At 50.4% G+C, this 22392-nt stretch overlaps 1 protein-coding gene across 7 annotated transcripts; it reads left to right on the plus strand.

The window, feature by feature from the left end:
* The first annotated feature begins 2509 nt into the window (after positions 1-2509).
* Positions 2510-21441, plus strand: CIITA (class II major histocompatibility complex transactivator). 7 transcript variants are annotated; one of them, XM_072982624.2, is made up of 18 exons: positions 2510-3038; positions 7793-7894; positions 9314-9373; positions 10059-10145; positions 11138-11182; positions 12137-12274; positions 12894-13034; positions 13270-13338; positions 13964-15653; positions 16165-16443; positions 16840-16914; positions 17306-17386; positions 18009-18101; positions 18554-18637; positions 19671-19754; positions 20276-20359; positions 20531-20621; positions 21095-21441. In XM_072982624.2, the coding sequence occupies exons 1-17, from the start codon at positions 2876-2878 to the stop codon at positions 20604-20606; spliced, it is 3351 nt and encodes a 1116-aa protein (XP_072838725.2). In that variant the 5' UTR covers positions 2510-2875; the 3' UTR covers positions 20607-20621; positions 21095-21441. The 7 variants fall into 7 exon arrangements, with proteins under 7 accessions (XP_072838725.2, XP_078237449.1, XP_078237448.1 ...); XM_078381323.1 differs by having other exon boundaries at positions 16165-16338; XM_078381321.1 differs by lacking the exon at positions 2510-3038 and adding an exon at positions 5382-6367.
* The last annotated feature ends 951 nt before the right edge of the window (positions 21442-22392 follow it).

A 22392-nucleotide genomic window follows, 5' to 3' on the forward strand; every position in this document is an offset into this window, starting at 1 on the left:
CTTCTTCGTCTGATTTTCCCCCCTGTCATTGCCCATCGCTGAGCTCCTCCAGGGCAGGGATTGGCTTAGCTTGACAGGCTCTGGCCAAGCGGCCCCAAAGGTCCAGAGAGGGAAAATACCCTATTGGATAGATTTACAGCTTCCAAAACCTAAGAACCAGCAGGTTGACTGGCCGTTTTGATGATGATGAGACTGGCAAAGAGTCCTGGAGGCGGAAGGGACCCTAAAGGATCAGGGAGTTCACACACACACACACATACCAACCAAGCAGGAAATCCCCTTGTCTCTGACAGAGGCCTCTCCAACCTCTGCCTAAAAATGCTGAGCAAGAAGAAGATTCTGCCCATTTCCAGGCAGCCCCTTTGATGGGCCAACAAGTCTTGCCAAGTGACCTGGGAAGCCAATGATTTATCTGAATTCCTTGTCATTTGGATCCATTGATGTGGTCCTGCTTATGCCACCTTTTCTGGGACAGGTTTTTGAACCTTCCCAGCTGGCTGTCATCTCCTCCCTTCCTCTCCCTCCACTATCTTGTCTCCTCTTCTCTGAATGCCATCACCGCTGCCTCGCAGGGCTTGGCTTCCAAGCCTTTCACCCTCTTCTTTTGGCATTCGTGTCGTCTCTTGAAAAGAGATTGTTTTTTTTAAAATAGTGGAAATGGAACCCATCCTTTCTTACAGGTCGTGGGACTTGCCCAGGGAAGAGGCTGGGATGGCCTTCCAGATGTGGTTGGCTTGCACGTCCCATCCTCCCTTGCCGCTTGACTAGACTACCTGGGGCCCATGGGAGTTGCCACCGCCCAGTGACCTCTGGAGGAGTTCCAAGTCTGTAATAACCGTTCAAGAACTAAAACTCAGGCCCAGATGATGGTTTTTGCTTTCTGAAGGCACTGCAGCGGGTCAGTGTTTCCTGTGCTAGCATTAAATACATATCTGTCCATCTGCAGTTGGGTTTACTTGGAAGCTCTATTAAAATTTTCAATTAAATGAGGAAACTGCATGTGTGAACTTCCGAACGGTTGCTGCCGTTTTCTTTTTTCACTTCATCTTTTTTAGATGCTGATAGCATGTCTGCCAAGAGAGCTGCCAAGAAGATGCTACAGCCCCTGAATCACCTGAAAGGAGAGACCCAGACGGTAAGTTTACCTGGTGCAACACAATCCCCTGGACGCTCAGCATTTCCAGCGTGGGGGAAATGGTTTACAAAACATCCATTCTCAGCTCTGCTAGTGAGGCCTCTTTGGGGCAGAAGCAGGCAAAAAGCCAGCTTCCCTGTTGGAAGTAAAGCTGCCTTAAGTGCTAAAAGGTGTCTGTTTTTCCTGCCATGAGATTTTTGCAGGTCTACAAGCTGAAGATTCGCTTGCGTTTGCTTGGTCATTTGGGGGAGGCATTGACGGTTGACTCTGCAGACACAGAGACTTTGGGGAGGGGAAATGGGGCGGGACAACATTTTCTAACTCTTAAATGATGACTCTGCAATTTAAATCTTCCTTCCACTGTTAATGGAACGGAGGAGATGCCCTCTGTCGTGTTCACATGGTTCCCCCCCCCCAAAGGGTTGTGGCAAGAAGGCTGTGAAACCTGTGACCCAAAAGAAGGCTACCTTTTATTCAACCCCACCCATCCACTCATTCTTATTTATTGATTAGATTTTTCTCCCGCCCATCTAGACCAAGGGCATATCTTGTGCTTTGCGGTTCAAAGTTCGCCTTTCTTTTCCCCAACAAGGAAACATCCTCAGTGGTGTTTTTGCTTGGGCCCGTGTTTTCATTGGGCTTAAATGGTGGGCTTGAGGTTTAAATAAATAAATTTTAGAACTGCAGACCTGGAAAGGGACCCTATGGGACCACCAAGTCCACCCCTTGTCAAAGAGGCCCCGTGGGGGAATCGAACCCCCGACCTCTTGACTCTGCCACCAGAGACCTCAGCCACTGGACTATCCAGTAGTTCATCAACAGCTGGAAATGGGGAAACAGCTGTGTTGTGATCCCCCCCCGGTGCGATGGTGGTGGTGAGCAGAGATCCATGATTCCCTGGCTATCTGTTTATCTGTAGCCCACCCCCACCCCTTCCTGACCCACTGGCTCACGTTTTCTATGACGGGCACTCAATGCTGATCTTCAGCAAACGGCCCTGTTTCGTTGAGCCAGTAGCCTTCCACTGGAAACCCCCAGAGGCATCTATGAGAATAAGCCATGAGCCTTATAGCACAGGTGCGCACCTGTCAGCACATGAGCAATAAGGCAGAAAGCAGCGTTCAGGGAACGGCAGGGACTCTTCCCTGACCGTTTGGGGCAGCTGGGCCATCCAGGAAGAGTGTCCGGGGGTCCGAAGCGATCGCCATGAAGTCCACGTACGCCTGAAGGTCCCCCCAGACCTTCACTCAGAGCGTGGGTAGAGTTCATTCCTGGCCCAAACATTTAAAGCACAGAAAGCGAAACAGGATTCACAGAAGCTTACTTTCACTTTTGTCCGGACAAGTTCTCTGCAGCCAGCCGAGGAAGGTAAGAGAGCCCTGTGCTCGAGACAAAAAATGCTTGTGGGGTCAAAGAGGGGCAGCCCAGGGACGCGAGAAGCATCTCTGCGCCGCGCTGGCAAGCGCTGGGCTCCAGAGGACCTCGCCGAAAGGACGCGGTGGCCGGGGATGCAGAAAGGATGCTAAAGAAAAAGAGAAGTCGCTGGGGTTTTATTTAGCAGGTGGCAGATTTCATGGCGGGGACCTCCAGGAACAGGGGGCGGGTGGGTGGGCTGGCCGGCCATCCTGCACAGAAGGAAGGAGGTGCTGGCCACATTTTCTCAGGGTGAGAGCGTAAGGCCCGTTGCCGTTAAACCAAAGGGAATTTCCTCCTTACCTTCTTTTTGGGTTTCCCCCTGGGATGTTTACTGACAACCTCGTGTTTGAATTGCCGGGTAAAAATCTGGGCACAGCCGGAGGGCTTGCTAGGAGCTCTCCTGCAGCTGGCACCATGGCTGCGTGCAGCGCAGGGCTCTGCATCCAACAGGCTTTGCAGGCGGAGCAATGGGACCAGCTTCTCCAAGGTGAGTCTTCCTTCCCCCCCCCCCCAGTCGCTGCCTCCGCCACCTCCACCGCCACCCCTGGCAGCTGGCCGTCTCTTCCACCTGCCTCGGCCCTTTCCCTTCTGCTTCCCTGCCCGAACCCCCCCCCTCCTCTTTGGTGTCCTGGGCCCTTGCTGGAGGTGTGCGGCTCGAACCGCTCTCTCTGCCGATGCCCAGCTGCCTGGAGTGAGCAGGATCCTGCCTGCCAGCTCCGCCACCCGCCCCATCCTGGCTCTTCCAGCCCCCCCCCCGGTCAGAAGGGGTTGAGCTGCACCCGATCCACACTCTCCAGCAATTCCCCACTGGTGTCTTCCGATGTCCTGGATTACATGTCCCATCACCTTCATCGGGCATGGGAGTTGTAGTCCTTCATCTGATTGGGGAAGACTTAATTTGCAACCTTATTTCACCCCATTTTTGCCCCTGGAATGGTTACCCTTCAGGGTCTCGGTCGGCTGCCAGCTTCTCTGGACTTGAAATATTAGAGTGCGAGAGAAAGCATGGAGAAGTTACTTTGGGGAATCACAATTTTCCAGCCTCTCGAGGTGGGGAGGGGGCTCCTTCTGATTCTGGAGGTCTGCTCCAAAGTTCTGCCTTGAGCGCCCTTCTGGAGTTACATGAACCTACGCAGAGCTTGGAAGTAATGGAGTTACCTGAAACTAGTTACTTTGGGGAACAAGTAATTGCAGAGTTGCAAAGTTCCTGTAAAAGTAATCCAACTACTAGTTCCAAAGCTCCTTTCCCAGATGTAGTGGGCAACTTTTCTAGTTACTTTCAAGGAATTTCTTTTAAACAGGATTTGAACACTTTTTAAAAATTTATTTTGATGAATCTTTTCCCAGCTTTAGCCAATGCAGTTTTCATTGGCCCTTTGGCCTTGCATCTTTAAAAAGAATTGTGACGTGCAATTTATACGCTACCAAAGAGGGTCTCTCTCTCTCCCTGCCCCAAGATCTGCTTTCTGCAGTAAGAGCAAACTGGGCTAACTGTTGAGTCTAAAGAAGCTTTTATGGGGAGGCGGAGAAATTTGGAACTTTTTTTAAAAAATACTTTGTTATGGACAGCAGAGTTACCTTTTTTAAAAAGCCAGTGGAGAAGGGGAAACTGCAGAGGAAGAGAAAAGAACAAGGAGAAAAGGGACCTCTCACGTGGAAGGATAAAGGTGCTGCCTGGATGCAAGCCCCTCCCTGCTCCCGGCCCCCCAGTTTTTCTGCAAGAGGTTTCCGGGGGTTTTGTGGAGCATCAAAGCCCCGTTTTTAACCCTTTCCCCTCCCCAGATATGTAGGGGCCACGACATCGCTCGGAAGTCCCCTAAGCGTTTCTCTCTGAGCTTCGCTGCCGTCCTCACAGCTGCTGGGCGGGAAATGTCCTTACAAGCTCTCTCTGCTCCCGTGCCAAGTCCTTGAGGGAGGTTTTGTCCCTAAGGGGCCATGGAGGGCCATTACCTGCGCAAAAGCCCTGCTCTGTCTTGGTCGACACAGACACATCTAGCAGGTTTTCTGGAGCAGAAATGTCTGTGGACTGGTGAAAATGAGCAGGAATATGGCAAAAACAAACATAGCTTGCAGGGGAAATAGCTTTTCTGGAGGGAACTGAGCCTGTGGAAAGTGGCCACACTGGGAATACTTCCCTGTGTAGATCATTGTACAGGATATGTGCCATTCTCGATGTGGGTTACAAAAGCCACATCCTCATTTCAAGTTGCAGGAGATGAAATAATAGAAGTCACATCCCACTTCGTATCAGAACGAAACATGTTGCGGTTATTTTTCCCATGGACAAACAACATCCCTTTCCCCCCTCGGTTCCTTTCCGTATTTACGGAGCGGGGCGGGGGTTACGCTGGCACTCTTGGCTGGTCTTCCCTTGCCCTGGCGGACCCGTGAGCCGAGCCGGAATTCATCCTGCACAAATCTGGGCAGAATCACCGAGAGCAGAAGCGGGAGGAGTTGTGATGATGCCACGCCCGGATCGAGACCTTCTCTCCTCACCCCGTCCTCATCTTCCTTCTGGAGTAGGGGGTGGCTGGATCGCAGCTGCTCAGAGCCACCGGCCCTGTGGGTGAGAGGACCATGGGACGTGTAGTTCACTCTGCCACCCTGAACACATCCCGACTTGGCTGATTTGGGGGGCTGGCTGGTCCTTGGATGAGAGGATGCCCTGGAAATTGGGTGGGTGGGGGGCAACCTCAGCAGATGCCCCCTCAGAAGCAATCATGCTGTGTGCCATGGCCAGCCACGAGGTCGGAGCTCAAGGGCGACACATGGATCAGAGGCCCAGGAGCTTCGGACCGGGCGGGCAGCTTGAGCCACGCAGGAGAATGGGCTGAGGCCCTTTCAGGCAGGAAGGCCACAATATCTTTTATCCATTCATTTATAGATAGGAGGCTAAAACTTTATTACAGTCAAAAGACCAGCCACAAATAAAACATCTGAAATATATAAATATACAGAAATATACAAAAATATTGGGATCGAATGCAAAGCAATAGTTAGTTCATTTATATACAGTGGTGCCCCGCATGACGATGATAATGTGTTCCGTTAAAATCACTGTAAAGCAAAATCTCCGTCATGCGAAAATAAAAACCCCATTGGAATGCATTGAAAACCGGTTAATGCGTTCCAATTGGGAAAATACCTGCTTGTGCAGCGAAGATCCTCCATAGGGCGGCCATTTTGTGACCCCTGTCTTGCGGAAATAGGTCTGGAAAATAGTGGGGAGCCATTTTGCGAACCGCCGATCAGCTGTTTTAAATCGTCATCTTACGAACAATCGGTTCGCGAAGCAGGGACCTAAACATCGTTAAACGAAAAAAACCCATAGGAAACATCGTTTTGCGATCGCTATAGCGATCGCAAAAAAGGCATTGTCAGGCAATTTTGTCGTTTAACAGGGTTAGCGTCTAGCGGGGCACCACTGTATTTCTTTGCACGCCAGCCAGCACAGTCTTCATTTTAAAGGAAACACTTCAAGTGCGGAGAGTGTAAATCCAGGTTTAGTTCTAGAATGGCAGAACTGGAAGGGACCCTCCTCTTGTCAAGGGAGGCCCCCGGTGGAGAATCGAACTCCCAACCTCTGGCTCCAAAGCCAGAGACCTCAACCACGGAGCTCTCCAGCCCTTCCGACTGGTCTCCTGATGACGGCTCAGTCGCAAAAAAAAGTTTTTTAAATCTGCTCTGTGTTGTCTCCAGAGAATGCCATGGAGCCAGCCGCTCTCCTAGGACGGAGCTACCTGGAGCTGCTGCAGAGCGAGGTGGCTGAGTCGGTCCTCTACATGCAGGTGGAAGAAGCCACAGAGATCTCCGCAGGTGCTCGGAGGACGTCCCGTGTTGGTTTCTGGTTTCCATAAATGTTCTGCAGCTCTTGAGTGAGGCGGAGGAGGCTCAGGGCCGCCGCGGTCTGCAAGCCATGGGGCCAAAGTTCCCTCCGCGCTGCCCCTGCGCGGTCTTCTAAGCGCTTTGGACACGTTTGCCCAGGAGGGGTTTGCAAGAATCCTGCAGTTTGGTTAGAGTCAGGGGGGGGGGTTGATGAGAGAGGGGGGGCAGTCCCAGGGATCCGGAGGCAGCCGTCAGATCTGAACTAGAGCGCTCTCGACTCATCATCGCTGACTTTAAGCTCACCTCCTTCCCACCTTTCTGCAGAACTCCTTGTGCATTTGACACCCTTTGAAAGGCAGGCCGAAATTCTTCCGCCTTTTCCCCTGAGGGAGTTCCTTTCTCATCTTTACTGGCCTTAAAGCACATGGAATTGAGGCTGTTGATTCACCGGCTCTCCTTCAGTTGTGACTAACACTTGCTGGTTTTAAATTGCTTTTGTTGGCCTTGAAATCTTTTCTCCTCGGTCAGGGATGCGTCTCCTTGGGGGGTGGGGAGTCATTCCACTAGGGGAAGGTGCCACGACTCTAGTTCCCATCATCCACCACCCTTTCTCCCTCAGTTGCGTGAGACCTAGAAGGTGCGTGAGTGGGCAAGCTTCTAACCTTAGATTTCCAGTTCCTCCCTTATTTGGGCTTAAATACTCTTTGGCTGTGTACTTTATGCCTTGCACACCAGCCTGACCAGGTAGGACACCCAAAGAATAAAAATTGCAAACATAGCCCTTGTGGCTAAGACATTCACACCCTTGTCCCCGAGAATCACACTTGGGTAAAATACAAAAGGCTTATTTAAAAAGAGTAAAAAGTTATAAAACAAAAGAAATGCAAAAACATACAAATTGTACTGGTTCAATGCCAAGCACCTAAGTACTGTATTAAATAAGCCACTGCCAGTCTTTCCCACAGTCTCCTCATCCCGGGCTGGCAAGCACTTAGAAGGGAATGCCACGTTTATCAGTCATGAGATTTGATCTTGGCTCTTCTCCTCCAAACAACACAGGCCAAGATGGAAACGCCCTTGGGGGGGGGGGGCGCTCTGTACTACAAAACCCATATTCTCACATCCTCCGCTGCCAGTTTTATCTTGGTTTGACATCCCGCTTCCTTAGCCATGACTCGGTTGTATTACAGTTGTCCTTTACCTTATTTTTTAAGCTGACTTTACATCCACAAATGCTCACATGTGGTACGATGTTTCTCTCCCCCCCCCCCCACGGTCTGTAAAGGTCTCACCTGTTTTTATTTTATTTCATATCAACCCCGGGGCTCCCCTTGATTTTAAGGGATATACAATTCGCTGCTGCCAGTCCAAAACTCAAGAAATAAACACCCTCTTCTCTCCCCTTGTAAACCGTAGGTCAATCGGCTGATACTCTCGGTGACCTGGATGTCTTTTACACGGTGGAAGGAGAAGAAGTCTGCCAGTGTTCAAACACCAGAGAAGCCTACGATAAAATCGGTGGGTGCCTTGATTTCAGGGCTGAGTTGAGGTCCTTTTCGTCGGCTTGCTTTGGATACAATTCCGTTCAATTACATTAGGCCACTTTTCACCCGAAGGAGATTTCACCCATTAAAACAACACAGACCTCTTTGTTTCGGTTTCTTTGTTTTTCAGTCTGCACGAGTGATTTTTATTTTTTTTAAAGCCGCTGACACCACCTGCGAAGCCCTGGTGTAAACTGCTGTTACAAGAATAAAATGGAACTCTAAAAATCAAAACCAAACCAGAAAAGCAAAATGAAATGGTAGACAAACAAAAAGGGAGGGAGGGAGGGAGGGAGGAAATAAGGAAATCCTCAAGCATTGCCTGACGTTAAAAAGAGAGAGAGAGAGATTTTCCAAAGCCGGGGTCAAGGAAGGCAGAAAGGAAGGAAGGACTGGAAGGGTTCTTATTCCACGGGGAAGGGAACGACCCAGCCAGCCAACGGCCAGGTTGATGCTTGCAGTGGCTCCAGTTTCAGGATCTAGTGGAAACATAGCAGTTTTGTCTGCAGGTGAGACATCCCACGGACACGAGCCACGAGCAAAGGCGAGAGAGGGCAAGGCAGGAATAAGAACGGGCAGTCCGATCAGGGAGCTGCCATTAAGAGCAGCCCGAAAAGAAGGAAATCAGGGCAGAGCCGCAAGACAAAAATGTCCCTTGTGAGCTCAAGGAGGGAGAGGGTCTTCTATGGAAACCCGGAGGTTATTGAGACGTGGCTTCTAGGCCAGGCGAGCGAGCCTTGGTGGGAAGACGAAGACCAAGAGTTTGGACATGATCTATCTGTCATGCCTCGACCTTCCTGGGCATCAAGGGAACCAAGCAGGGTAATAATAACATGAGTCTTGGGATGGCAGAGCGGGAAGGAGACCCTCTGGATCCTTCCCAAGGAGGTCCCGCCAAGCCTCCTGGTCTTCCTGCCGGTGGCGGTTCCTTCTCTTCCTTCCCTTCTGCATGGGCAAAATCGCGGCATTCCAACGTCCAGTTCCCTCCCCTAATTTTGTGCAGATTGGGTTGGGGGGAGAAGAGTTCCCACCCCCAAGAAATAAAAGTTTAGAACCGCGGTTTTTCTCATGGGAAGAAAACACCGGGAGAAGCTGAGAATACTTTGGGAATCTCTACGGATTGTCCCACCCCCAGCCCGAGTTTGGGAATCAGCTCTTTTGGACAGGCTACAATCTTTGGGGGGGGGGGGGGTTTAAGGGGCACCGAAGGAGGCGGCTTGAAGAAGGGAGTTCCAGTAGAAGCCGCGGGATCTAGTGGATTTTAGGATGGGATCCTGAGCTATGAGGGGTGCCAGTCTTGTACATGAAGGGTCTGGAGGCTTTTTCACCGAAATCACCCACATGGTTGGGGTTTCTCTGTCTCACATCCTTTTTTTTTTTTTAAACTGTTCAGCAGCGTTGGCTGAATACTTACTGGAGGACCAACAGGAGCAGCCCGTGGAAGAGATTTTTGGTAAGCCAGGTTGTGGATTTCGGGGTCAGTTATTTGGGTCTGTGAGGCTGAATCCAGGGGGACACCGTTCAGCCGCATGAGACACCGTGGGACCTGTGCAAGGAGTGTTGCCCTGATTTTGAAGACCTCTCATTTATTGGTGTGATTCTTAAATGCAATGCTTGGAAAAGTTAGGTTCCTGGACTGCAGATACCACAATCCCCCAGCCTGCATGTGGATGCTGGCATCTGCAGTGAAAAAGCATAACTTTCAGGGTTTCTGCTTCCATCCAAAGAGTTCTCACTGGACTATCCCCGCTTTAATGGATAGGATGGAGCTGTTATTTGGATTTAAAACCCGGGAGAATCTTCCTGAAATCTCACCTTCTCTCCCCCCCCCCTTCAGACTTGTTATCCACCTTGAATTTGCAAGCTCCTTGCGGACGGAGCCCTCTTTCCCCTCTCGTTCAGAGTTTCTGGGGACCAAAGCAAGCAGCCAGCCAAGAGGGAAGACAGGGCTGGGGAGGGGGAGGCAGCTGCCCAAGGCAACCCCCTAAATTGTTTCTTTTTCTTTTTCCTGCACTGTTCCCCCCAATCCCTGTTTTTTTTGGGGGGGGTGTCTCTTTGCAAATCATGGTTTTGATCCAGTTCATAAACAGCAATCTTTTAATTTTCTTTTTTTTTAAAAAAAATCCACCACCAAACAGGAAGCCTAGTTTCGGAAGAGACCGTTACCGAATGCACCGGTGGCTGCGGTGGCTGCGGTGGCTGCACGGAGGGAAAGAGGCGGCCCAGTAAGTGCAAAGCAAGCAGGAAGTGGGGGGGGGGCAGTTGCTGAGGGTTAGGGGGCTGCAACCGCCAAGAGGAAGGATGGAAACCCATTGGCCGGGCCTTGATTTATTTTGGGCTTCCTTTCTTTTTCACTCGAAAAGTATTTCTAGCCTGCCTGGTGCAAATAGCAGGCAAACTCCCCCGAAGATTTCCTTCTTCTTTTGCCTCTTTCTCTCCTGCCTGGTCGTCACCTCTCCTGGCTTGACATGCAGCGTTTGCAAACCACGAGGTTCCAAACTATTTCCAGCCTTCTTTGGTTCTTATCCTGTTCTTCAACAATAACATTTCCTGCACCTGCCCAGAGGAACCCTGGATCAGATGGGAGGTTTAAGAGCAGGTGGCTGGGTGGAGGGAGGGAGGGAGTGGAGGGGAAAAGCTGCAAAGTAGGATTTAATTTGGCATATCCCTCTTCCTCTTCTTCCTCCATGGGGTTCCTCCAGAACCTAGAAAAGCTCCTTTTTCCACATTGCCCGTTGGTCTAGTGGCCAGAGAAGTCTGGATATTGCAAAGCAAAGATGTTACAAACGCTGGTCTTTTTCTCCTTTCAGTTTCTTTCCTCTCATATTGGTTTCTGCTGCTAAACCCTCTCTATGCTTAATTCATGTCTCCCCATGAGCCCAGCGCTTGAGAGGGATTGCATCCTTCTACGACTGGGGGTGGGGGAGTTTGGAAGGTCCGGAGGTCCATGTCCCACCCTCAGGACCACCAGGAGCCAAGCCCAAAGGCCAGGAAAGAGCATTCCAAAATTCTGCTTCAGAGTTTATTCTCAGTTGTTGCTGTTTTTTCATGGGGGGGGGGTCTAGTGACTCCTGCATCCCGTTTTATACAAAGACACCACTTGCGGGGGCTTTCGGGACCAGAAATTATTCCCCCCCCAGCCGGTCTTTGATCCGGGGTGACAGCGGGCCACAGGCACCCAAGCAAACCCTTCATCTCTTTTCTGTCCACCTTACAGGCAGCTGTTCTGATGGTCCAGAAGCCAAACGCAGGAAAGTTATTGGTGAGTAATTGCATTTCTCCTGGACATTTTCTCTTTCCCCAGGGACAGTGGCTTCCGTGGCGTCCAGTCTGACAAACATCTAATGTCCCTTTTGACTGGGCTTCGTACTTCCTCCTTCTTGAACAACATTTTCTCCTGCGTTCCTCAGGGCCGTTCCCCCGCCCCCGCCGGCCTACCCGATCAATCTGTCTTTATTTCTTTATGAAATCTCATGAATGAGCTGCCAATGCTATGCCCTCCCCCACTTCCACCCTTTTGCCAGGCAGTTGCCAGCCCTATAAACTGATAAGGCCATGAAACAGGTAAAGCAATAACACAGCTTCTCAGTCATGGGGAAATGCTGGGAAGGTCCCTGTTTTGCTTATTTGTCCCATTAAAAAAAATTGTAGAATGCCCTCATTTGATTGATTCTCCCGGTGTGTGTGTGTGTGTGTGTGTGTGTGTGTGTGTTGCAAAACGAAGCCAGAGAAGGCAGTGATTAACTCCGTGTAGCTAGGAAGTCACAAAACAAAGCACACTAAATGCAAGATCCAGAGGGGAAGAAAATTATGTAGATGGCGTACAGACGTTTTCCAGCGTTGAAGGTCTGGCCTTGCAAGGGGAGGATTCTGGGATTTTGCTCCAAAGACACCATTTCTGAGCTCTGCTTTGAGGCATCTCCTCGCTCTGCTTCCTTGTGCCGTCTTCTTACCAGCCGGCGGCAAGTCTCGGGGGGTCTTTTCTGCTTCCCTGGCTCCTTTCATGGTTCCTGCTCAACATTTCCCCCTCTGGCCCCAGTCCAGGGGAGCCTGCCTGGTACCAATGGGATCCTATGAATGGGTTGTTGCCATTCCTGCAAAATGAACCGTGCCATCTTCCCCCCCCCCTTCAGAGACCCCTCTACCCTAACATTAAACAAGTGCCATGGCCTGGGATTTCTTAGCATCCTTCTTTCCCTCCTCTATTTTTTTGCAGCCCACGCCCCGGCTCTGTGCATCATGGACGGAGACTCCGTCCGCATCGTTCCAAACGACGTCGCCTCCCAGTGTGACGTCCGCGTAGAGTTTTCGGTGGCCACCGTCGGTTGCTTGGGGAGGTCGCCGAAGGCTTTTGGTAAGCGAAGGGAGATTTTGGCCCTTGGCTTCTGTGGCTCATCGGGACGTATCATCAGGCGTGTGTCACTGTTGGGCCAAAAGTCACTTCCAGATCAACTTTGTCATGAATTGGGAAGCATCCAAGTCCAGAAATCCTTGCAAAAAGCAGAATATAAAAGCATCAGGTTGGGAGGTGCTTTGGGGTTCCACATGGTGGAAGATCAGGTTTCTGGCCAGCTCGCCTCTCTCATTTTTCCACTTCTTAGAGCTTGGAAAAGTGACATTTTCGGAATGACAGTTTTCTGAATTCCCCAGGGCAGGGGCATGACCACTCTCCCCGTGAGGGAATCGAACCCCGGTCTCCCGCGTGACAGGTGGGGATACTTTGCCACTATACTACTGAGGACCACTATACCATTAAAAAAACTGGTCTGCTTTTTAATTACAGCAGGACTCTTATATGTACAGGGGATTGGTTCCAAAATCGCACTTACAGATGCCAAAAAGCAAGGATAATAGAGAATCCTATCTGGAGCATGGTTTCTGGCTCCCCGTAGTGGCCATTTCTGGTAATTACATTGTGGAAAATACTATCTACACATCTTTCAAAAAAAAAAATTCTCTCTCTCTCTCTCCAGCGCCCTCTGCAATCCCCATCACAGACCTTTACCTGTCCGGTATGAAGGGCATCCAGGTGATCCTGACGGTACAACCTCTTGCTCCCTTGACTCCGTCGCCAGCGGCTGGACCAGGAGACCCCTGGGAGAAGAGCCAGCCAGGTGAGCTGCGAGCACTGACCTTCACCCTCGCCCTGATTATCCCCAACCAGACTCAGTCCAGGTGGCCAAGGGGATGATGGGATTTGCTGCCTGACAGATCTGGGGGGAAAAAGTGGATGGGGAAGTGAAGATGACAGCCCCCCCCTTACATGGAACATGGTCCCCTCCTTGCTTTTTTGTAGGGAGGGCCTCTGTGGTGGCTACTAACAAGGCTACTGGGTTGTTTTTTTAATAGGTGAAGTTGCCCCCCATAAAGGGCCCCCAAGCCCGCCTGTTCCTTCCGAGCAAGCTCCTCGACGCCCAGGTAAGGGAGCTCCTTCTTCCACTCCTGTTTCCACACAGAGGGTTTGGTTTTGAAAGCACCACAGGTGAGACCTTGCGTACTCCCAGAAAGGTGAGGCCGACAGCCTGCCCTGCTGTTTTTTGTGACCTGTTACTGGGTCCTCTTCTGCCCCACTTTCTCGCTCTCTATTTTTTAAATATAGCATCTGCAAAGAACAGCAGCCTGATTAGGTGTCTGCAGACCCTGAGAGGAGCTCAGGAAAAAGTAGAGCCCAAGGAAAAAGGAAGCCAGATGAAACTTTCAGGGGAAGAATGGATTACAGACAGGCAGGCAGGCAGGCAGGCAGGCAGGCAGGCAGGCAGACAGACATGGATGGATGGATGGATGGATGGATGGATGGATGGATGGATGGATGGATGGATGGATGGATGGATGGATGGATGGATGGATGGATGGATGGATGGATGGATGGATGGATGGATGGATGGATGGAAGGAACGAACCAACGAACAAACTAACAAACCAACGGTGAGAGGAATTACTGGTCAGAATTAAGAGGCAGCTTCTGAATTTCCTTTTGTGAGAGTGCTGTTTACGCTCCACGATCCATCATCCCATCCCTGTCCTCTTCTTTTCCTCCTCGTAGAGTCGGCGGATGCCTTCCAGGCTCAGCTGAAAAGCCACTTCAGAGACACCTGCGAATTTGTGCCGCTGGAACACGAGATCCCCCTGGACCGTCTGTATATTGACAGCGACCTGGTGCAGTGTCACCTGGAGAACAAGAGCGGGAGGAACGCCGACCCAAGGGCCTGCGACCTCCAGGAGAAGACCGTCGTACCGCGGAGCCAGCTGTTCCACACACGGGGGAAGAACGACGGGGGCACCAAAGTTATTGTCATCTTAGGAAAGGCCGGGATGGGGAAAAGCCTTCTTGTCCAGAAGATCTGTCTGGACTGGTCCAATGACCGATTGCCAGGATTTGACTTCGTCTTCCGGTTTGATTGCCGGAAAATTAACTTTCCAGTTGAGGACCAGGACAGCCTTAAACGCCTCCTGTTTGAGGAGTCGGTCGGCCCTCGGGAAGACGCGGAGGAAATCTTCCGATACCTCCTGCAGAACCCGAGAAGAGTCCTTCTCATCTTTGACGGCTTCGAGGAGCTGGAGAATCAAGACGGCTTTCCCGCACTGGCTTCCGACAGCCCACCGCGTCGCAAGTTGTGCGGTACTGGGGCAACTTTGGCCGGCCTCTTCCAGAAGAAGGTGCTCAACGGCTGTACTTTGCTGCTCACGAGCCGGCCCAAAAACCGGCTGCATCTGTACCTCCCTAGGATGGACACGATCCTGGAAGTCGTGGGATTCTCTGCCCAGCAAGCCGAACGGTACCTTGCTGAGTATTTTCACGGATGCCCCTTTGCCGACGAGGCAGTGAATTCAGTCAGAAATTCACCCTGCTTGTTCAGCCACTGTTACCACCCCGGCTTGTGTCAGTTTATTTGCGAATCGGTGTTCAAGCTAGGGTCCAGAGACTTGCCTTTCACACTCACAGGCCTCCTCGTTAAATCTCTGCTCCGAAAGCTGGACCTCGCAACCGAGACGGGGGCTCCCTCGAATTACCCGAACCTCAACGCCTTAGCCCGGATGGCCTGGCGGCTTGGAGAAAGCCAACAGAAGGTGTTCCCGGGCCACCATTTCCCTTCCGAGAAGGTCCGGGACTTTGCGCTGGATTCCGGGCTGGTGGTGCGACTCCCCCAGGACTGCAACGGCAGAAAAGGGGAATGCGAGTATTCCTTCCCCACCTTCGTGGTCCAGCATTTCTTGCTTGCCTTGCATTTGGTGTTGGCCCGCGAAATTAAGGACAAAAGGCTGACGAAACACTTGTGCTTACTGTGCAAGTCTAAGAAGTTTCTGTCCGCCTGGGGGCTGGTGCCCCGTTTCTTGTCCGGCTTCCTGTTCCTAGAGGATGACCTCAGATCATCCTTTCTCTTCGGAGAAGGAGGAGGGGAGCCTGACGCCGAGAAGATGGTTTCCAAGAAGCAGAAAAGCCTCTTGAAATATATCCGGAAACTCTCCATCAAGGATTTCGGCCCGGATAAGTTGGTGGAACTCCTCCACTGCGTCCACGAGACGGGGGACCGGTATCTCTGGCAGCATGTGGCCTTGGAACTCCAGCCGGATCTCTCTTTCCAGGGTTTCCCTCTCAACCCGTCCGACGTCTATGTCCTGCACTCAGTCTTGAGAAGATCCAGCAAGGCGTTCTCTCTAGATCTGAGAGGGAGCGCTCTCGATCCGGGAGGGCTCAGGCGGCTGGTCATGGAGGAAAAGGTCTCAGCATTCAGGTGCGCTGGGATCTTCTCTAACCCTGGAAATCATGGGTTTAAAAATGAATTCAGTCAACTTTTCTCACACACACCCCCCCCCCAGCAATGGATTTAAAATGGAATGAAACATTTGGTGGTTTCTCAGTGGGTGATGCTTCCTTGAGGGAATGGGACTGGACTCTGGTGCTCTGGATAATATTTTCAAGGTCTGGTCCTTCCTAGGATGGAAAGGAGACTTCAGGCTACTAGATTTGGGGACCACCAGGGGTGGGGGTTTGTGGCTCAACTGGTCCAGCAGCCCAATGAGAGGGACCAGGGCTGGCTTCCAAGGTGGTCACGGGAAATGACGGCCGAGGGAAACTTGGGCAGACTTGGGGGGACTCCTTTCCTCCTCCGGCTGGCAGGCACCAGCCTTTTTTAAAAAAAAAAGTCAAGCAGGTTCTTAAAAGTCAAGCTTTCGTGGGCCTGGTCGGCTCATCCTAAGGCAGCGGGTCGCCAATGTGCGTGGGGTGGTGTCGCTCTTTTGCAGGGCGTCCCTCGGCGACACCGTCCAGCTCTGGAAGGACCTGTGGGAATCGGAGGCCGAGGAGCAGCTGCAGGCAGCCGTCAAGAAATTTGGCGTGGTTCCCTTCAAAGCAGAGACGATGAAGGACGTGGAAGACCTTTGCAGGCTTGTGCGCTTGCAGGAAGACATGACTCGAGGGTGTGTTCCTCCAAGGGACCGGGTCTGGGGGAGCACGGATCCGCGCAGTTGTCTGCAGAGCTGCGAAATGCTCCTCTCCTTTTGCACCGCAGGAATCCCGTATAGGTCAAGAAAATGCTCTTCTGGAGAGGACAGAGTGGGTTCTGGGTCAGCTGCAAAAGGTGGACAGTCTGTTTTTATACTTGAAGGAAAGGGCTAGCACCCGTTGCCCTCTTCAGCCAGAAATAGACATTAGAGACAGCCTGTCATTGGCAAAGGGGAATTCTTAACTAGTGTAAGCATCTGAGTGTCACAGCAGGAGCTTCTCTCACTTCAAAGATTACACTGTCAGGCATGGGACTACTCTGAAGTCAAATTTGCCCAAGGTAGACAGCCTCTCTGAAACTTGAATGTGCTTTCAGCTCTAATGATATGCCGTCTTTACTGCCTGTTAACGGCATACTTCTCTTTGAAAAATATCATGCACTGCTAATCTTCTTCTCTCAAATTGTTCTCATTTAGCAAGACAGACGTCGCCGCCGACGGGAAGAAATCCTACATTCCAGCTGTTACCAACCTCCAGCATCTGGAATTTATGTAAGTAAGAGAGGATTGTTAAGAAGCGGTAGGTTTTGACCCTTTAAAATTTAGTTTTAATTGGATTTTCAGGCATTGACAGAGCACGGATAAGAACCTGTCCTGGGTCTGAGCAGTTTTCCAGTTAAAGTGTGCACATACATTTCTTGGTAAGAGTGAGACTCTTCAGGGTTGTTGTGCAAAACCTGACCAGTTTAGGAACAACTCGGGATGAATACCAGTTTCCTGTTCTGGAGGAAGGCCTTCCAAAGCTGCCTTCCTGCCGCCCATCCGTTGCCCTGATCCAAAAGGACCGTAAAGAGAGAAACCAGCTCTTGCCATATCGTTGTGCTTGGAAAAGTCCTCGGCGCAGGAGGCACTGGGCAATCCCTTCCTCTCGTTTGCCTTTCAGGCTAGGCCCTCTCTTTGGCTTCAGGGGCTTCCAGAAGTTGGCTGGGATCCTGGACGCCTTCCCAGCTCTTCGGCAGCTAGAGTGAGTGCAGTACGGCAGCTTTATGTTGCTCTCCATATTTCAGCCAAGAGGTGTGCGGGTAGGAGAAACTCCGAATCAGGAGGCCATTTGGGGGCCTTCAGAATGGATCCAAATGGATCTGGAGAAGCGGGCGTCCCCTCCGTTTCGATCCATGGCTTTGGATTTGAATCACTTTGCACATTTTTGCACCGATAGATGGGAAATTTGGAGATGCGGTAAAGCCCAAAGAAGGGAGTTTGCGGGCCAAATTTGAGACCGCTGGCTCTGGAGGTTTTCAGACCAGGAGGTATCCTTGAAGTTTGCTTTAAACAAAATAACTTAGTAGTTGGAAGTAATTTGTGCCCAATCGGGTTCTGTTTATGCCCTCGATCTGCACTGATTCGTGGCTTTTGCATTGCATTCTCCTGGAACCAGACCCAGCCATTCCATTTCAATGTGGACCCTGTAGAAATTTAGGCTGAACGAGGCCCATTTAGTTCAGAAATTGGGATCTGTCCCTATCCGGTGTCCGTTCCTTGTAATCTGCTCATATGACTTTTTACGGTGTTTGAAAAATAGTTCGTTGTTCTTATGCATGATAACTCCCAATCAATGGCCATCAATATTTCTGGCTGTTTTGCAGCTTGGATTCTCCCAACGAAAACGAAATCGGAGATGAAGGAGTGGCACTCCTCAGCAAGGTCCTTCCTCGATTGACCTTACTGGAAACATTGAAGTAAGTTGCCCGCTCATAGAATCCTAGAATCCTGGGGTTGGAAGGGGCCTCGAAGCCCATTGAGTCCAACCTCCTGCTGAAGACAGCCTTGATGGGGAGCCTCCCCTCCCTTCCCCCACAGTAAAAGGGCCTCCATGGTGGAGCTACTGGCTCTTCAAATGGGCAATGGGTGGCCTTCCCAAAGCTTCTGGATCACAAATCCCATCTTCTATAACCATTGGTGCTGCTGGCTAAAGCTGACAGGGCACCAGAGACCAAGAACGATATGCCCATCCCAGGTGGCCTCCCTTCTGGGTATCCCAGCCTGTTATGTCATGTTGTACCTTTTTCTGGGGTGACGCTTGCTCTCGAAACAGATGGCCACCAGCCGGCCAAGGGATTTGGGAAAGAAAATGATGTACCGGAAATCTGACACACCTATGGCCTTCTGGTCACCTGCATTTTATTTCCAGCTTGTCTCGGAACAAGATAACGGATGTGGGAGCGCAGACGTTAGCTCAAGCACTCCCGTTGCTGTCTCTCCTGAAGGTGCTGAGGTAGGAGCCCCCGGGGTTTTGCTCTCCCTTTCTCTGACGGAATGAAACTGCATGATTTCAAAAAACTATCAAGTACTGCTGGCATTTCCCCAGAGTGAGGTCGGTACATGGTTAAAATCTTCCTTCCTCATCTCCCTAACAAAGGCACAAGGTCTCCCCTCAAGTTAGATTGGTTTGGTTTCCTTTCCTTCCTTTTCCTGAATTATCTCCCGCCTCTCTCCCACAAGTCAACTCGAAGCAGTTTGTTACAAGCGAGTGTAAATTCATACAATGAATTAGAAACGAGAAACCTTAGACATTGGAAACACAGGCCAGAAACCAGGAGGTTTATGCAGGGGTGCTCACGTAAATACTGGTGGGGGAAACTGTAGCTAATGGGGATGTGGCTGCTCACAATCCTGGTCTCGTGCCAGCTGCACGACTTAACAGGTGGTCAGGAACATGAGCAGCAATTTATCACTGGGATTTTACACAATTACACTGAACTCCGGGTGTGAATCTCCAGTAGGATTCCGGCCAGTAAATGAAACAGGCAGAACCCACGCAGGGAGAACCCTCTCCTGCAGCAGGGGATCCAGTTGCTCAAATGACTTCTCCATTAACCGATAGGGCTCCGGTCATTTCTCTGCATCAATGTCGCCTCTACTAGCTCCGAAGCCATGCGTGTGCTCGTTTTCTTGCTGTTTCTCCAAGATATATCATCAAAAAATGCTTGACCTACAATGTGTGTCTGGGGTGGGGGGCAGAAGGGACGTGATACATTTGCAAAGGACTGGGCCTTTTTTAATGCTGCCTCCCCTAACTGTGTCATTCGGTTTGCAAGAAAAACTAGTGACACTGGCAAGGGGGTCCTCCGAGAACCTTCCCATCCACTCAAGCCCCCAAGCCCCCCCCGTTGCTTTGGTTTCAGCCTGCTGTGCTCTACCTAATGGCTATTATTGTTATTCTGTTATGTGGACACATTTGTGCAGGATCTGCTTCCCGCAGCTCAAACTTTTCTGTTTGTTTGATCTCTCTCTCTCCCCCCCCCCAGCTTGTACAATAACAACATTGGAGATGCTGGAGCCGAACACTTGGCCAAAAGGCTCCCCCGGATGTCCTCCTTGCGGGTCCTGGAGTAAGTGTCCCAACACTGTCCACTAGCAGATTCTTGAAGCCTAGAAACTTCCGCCGAGGGAAGGGGGAGAAGCCAGGACCCCCCCCCCCCCCAGATATGAGCATTGTAGCCACAATGTCGGTGGTGTGTTTGAGGCAAGCCAGTATTTCCCCACCATGGACGGGGAACGCAGCATGCTATGCGCTAGAGACTGTCTTGTGGCAGGGGGTTCCACAAGGCAATCTGGAGGGAGGACCCTATTTCTCTTGTTGGTCCCAAGTCCCATCTGTCGATGGTGGGACATTCCAAATGCAGGCACGAAGAAAGACAGAGAAAGATCTTTTCTGCTCTCACCGTCTTCACGGTGGGCCTGATCTGTGTCGACTTCTGTCTGGTCCCTTCTCCGACACCCCTCATCTTTCCAACGATGGCCACGAGAAGCTAAAATTTCCAGGAGAATCCATATTCTTTTACTTGGGGTTATTTGGCTAAATATCAGCCACTGTTGTGACATAAAAACGGAAATGACGATTTCTTTTCAGCATACAGTGCAACAAGATCACGGCCGGCGGAGCCCAGCATTTCACGGAGAGCATCAGAAGGTGCCCCCACATCCAGAGAGTGAGGTGAGCCTTTCTCATCCTGCGCAGCTTCGGATGTGCCTTTGACGGATCCCTTAGGGGCCTCCGTGTTAAGCAGCGTTTGCTTTACCAGACGTGGTGTGTGAAGCTAACTTGCTCAGTCTCTAGTTTTTCTTCCTCTCTCCCCCCCCCCTTTGTCTTCAAAAACTCTTCCAGGTTGTGGAACCCGGCCATTCCCCACGGGGTCCTCGATCATCTGCAGCAGCTGGATTCTCGCATCAGGCTGCTTTAGACCCATCGCATCCAGGTGGGGATGCTTTTTTAATCCATGTCTTGGCAACCTCTCGAAACTTTGGATTAAGTGGCGAACTTGGGAAGCTTCCATTCCATATGAAAATGAGACTAATAAACCAACGGATGGATCGATGAGTTCCGCACAAAGAGCAGACTTGAGATCCGTGTCTGGAAAAGTTGTGCTCTGCCTCTTAGCTTCCAGAACCCCACGGTCGATATGGCCAGTGTGATTTTTAGTCCAAAAATGTGGCCTTTCTAAGCCATGGACGTGAGGCAAAGAGTCTCCTCACAGCTCCCTGGTTGTGTGTGTGTGGAAGCTACTTTTCCTGAGGGTGAGGTGGAGGGTGGAGATTAAGGACCTTGTATTCCCAAGGATTATGTTTTCTGAGCTCTCCTCACCTTTTATGGTGCTTGGAATGCCACCGAAATCTCCTTAAAACAAGTCATAAAAGGTGTGTTTGTGTGTGTATATTTATTCATGAACAGAAACCCATCCAAAATGGACGAAGAACCGACTGTTTTTATTCTGGCACACGATAAAGTTTTCGTGTGAAGACATAATTCAGCAAGGCTTCTCTCCTGCCCTCCCATAATCCTGGTACTTGAAGACCACCTTGAGAACCTAATTCAGATGGTATGGAGAAAAAACCACCCCGTCTCCACTCCCCCTTGAGCTTTCAGAGGGAATCTGGGACCCTTCTCGCTCCACACCGCCTTACAAAGATGAACAAATGCTGCTGTCATATTGTGTAATTTTGTATGTGTGTATATATATATATATAAAACATCTGAGCTACAAAAAAATGAAAAATAAAGTCCTGGCCTGCTACTGAGCCTTCTTACAAGACCTCTTTGAGAAAGACAACTCATGGGGGCAGTTTCTATAATCCTCAAAGGACGTCCATTAAACTTTTTGGATAATCCGGGTTTTTTATGCAGAATTTCAGCATAAGGAGGCACACTTGAATTTTACTGAAGGGTGGATCCTTACTGGGTACTGCCAAGCATAATTTGGGGCAAACACAGCACTAAGTAGAAAAATAGTGGCGCGTTAGACCGGCCACCATCAGAATGCAACGTCCGGTAAATCTCGTGACCCTCTTTCAGCCATTGAGAGAAAAGGTGGAGAAACACTGAGCCACAAATGCTGCATCAGGATGAGCCCTTGGCTGTGAAAATGATGTCCTAATGCCATGGATCTCCTTTTGCAGAAAAAAATGAACATACAACACTCCCAGTAACTGCATATTCGTGTATTTGAAAGAGGCTGGGTACTAATATATTGCTTTTTTAAAAACATTTTTTAAACAGAGCCATTGCATCGAAACACTTTCCAAAACAACTTGTGATAAATGATTAACAAGAGCCCCCCCTTTCATCTCCAAACCCCCAAATTACAAAAATAGTTACAAAACCATTTTCCCTCCATAATACTATATGGCAGATACCACCATTCCCTGCAATTTATAATTTTTTCACGTCTTCTTCTCCTCTTGCCATCACCCGTGTATCGGGACCCCGTGGTCTCATTCTGTCACACTGGAAACCCCAGCTTCTTTTTCACAAATGCAAAAAAATCTGTGCATATCTGGATGAGAGAGAAAGAGAACATCAGGAAACCAATATTTATCCCTTACATTTGTGTGTTTCCAAACGAGAAGAAGAGGAGGCTGCATTTTTGTGCTGAAAGGGCTTTTGTGAGGAAGCGGGGCAGATTTGGTTACAGAGTTTTGAATTTTGATTAAAATTTTTCTCTGAGCAGCAGAAGTGCAGGGATTCACAGA

The sequence above is a fragment of the Pogona vitticeps genome, chromosome 13 (genome assembly GCF_051106095.1).
Source record: "Pogona vitticeps strain Pit_001003342236 chromosome 13, PviZW2.1, whole genome shotgun sequence".
Classification (NCBI taxonomy): Eukaryota; Metazoa; Chordata; class Lepidosauria; order Squamata; family Agamidae; genus Pogona; species Pogona vitticeps.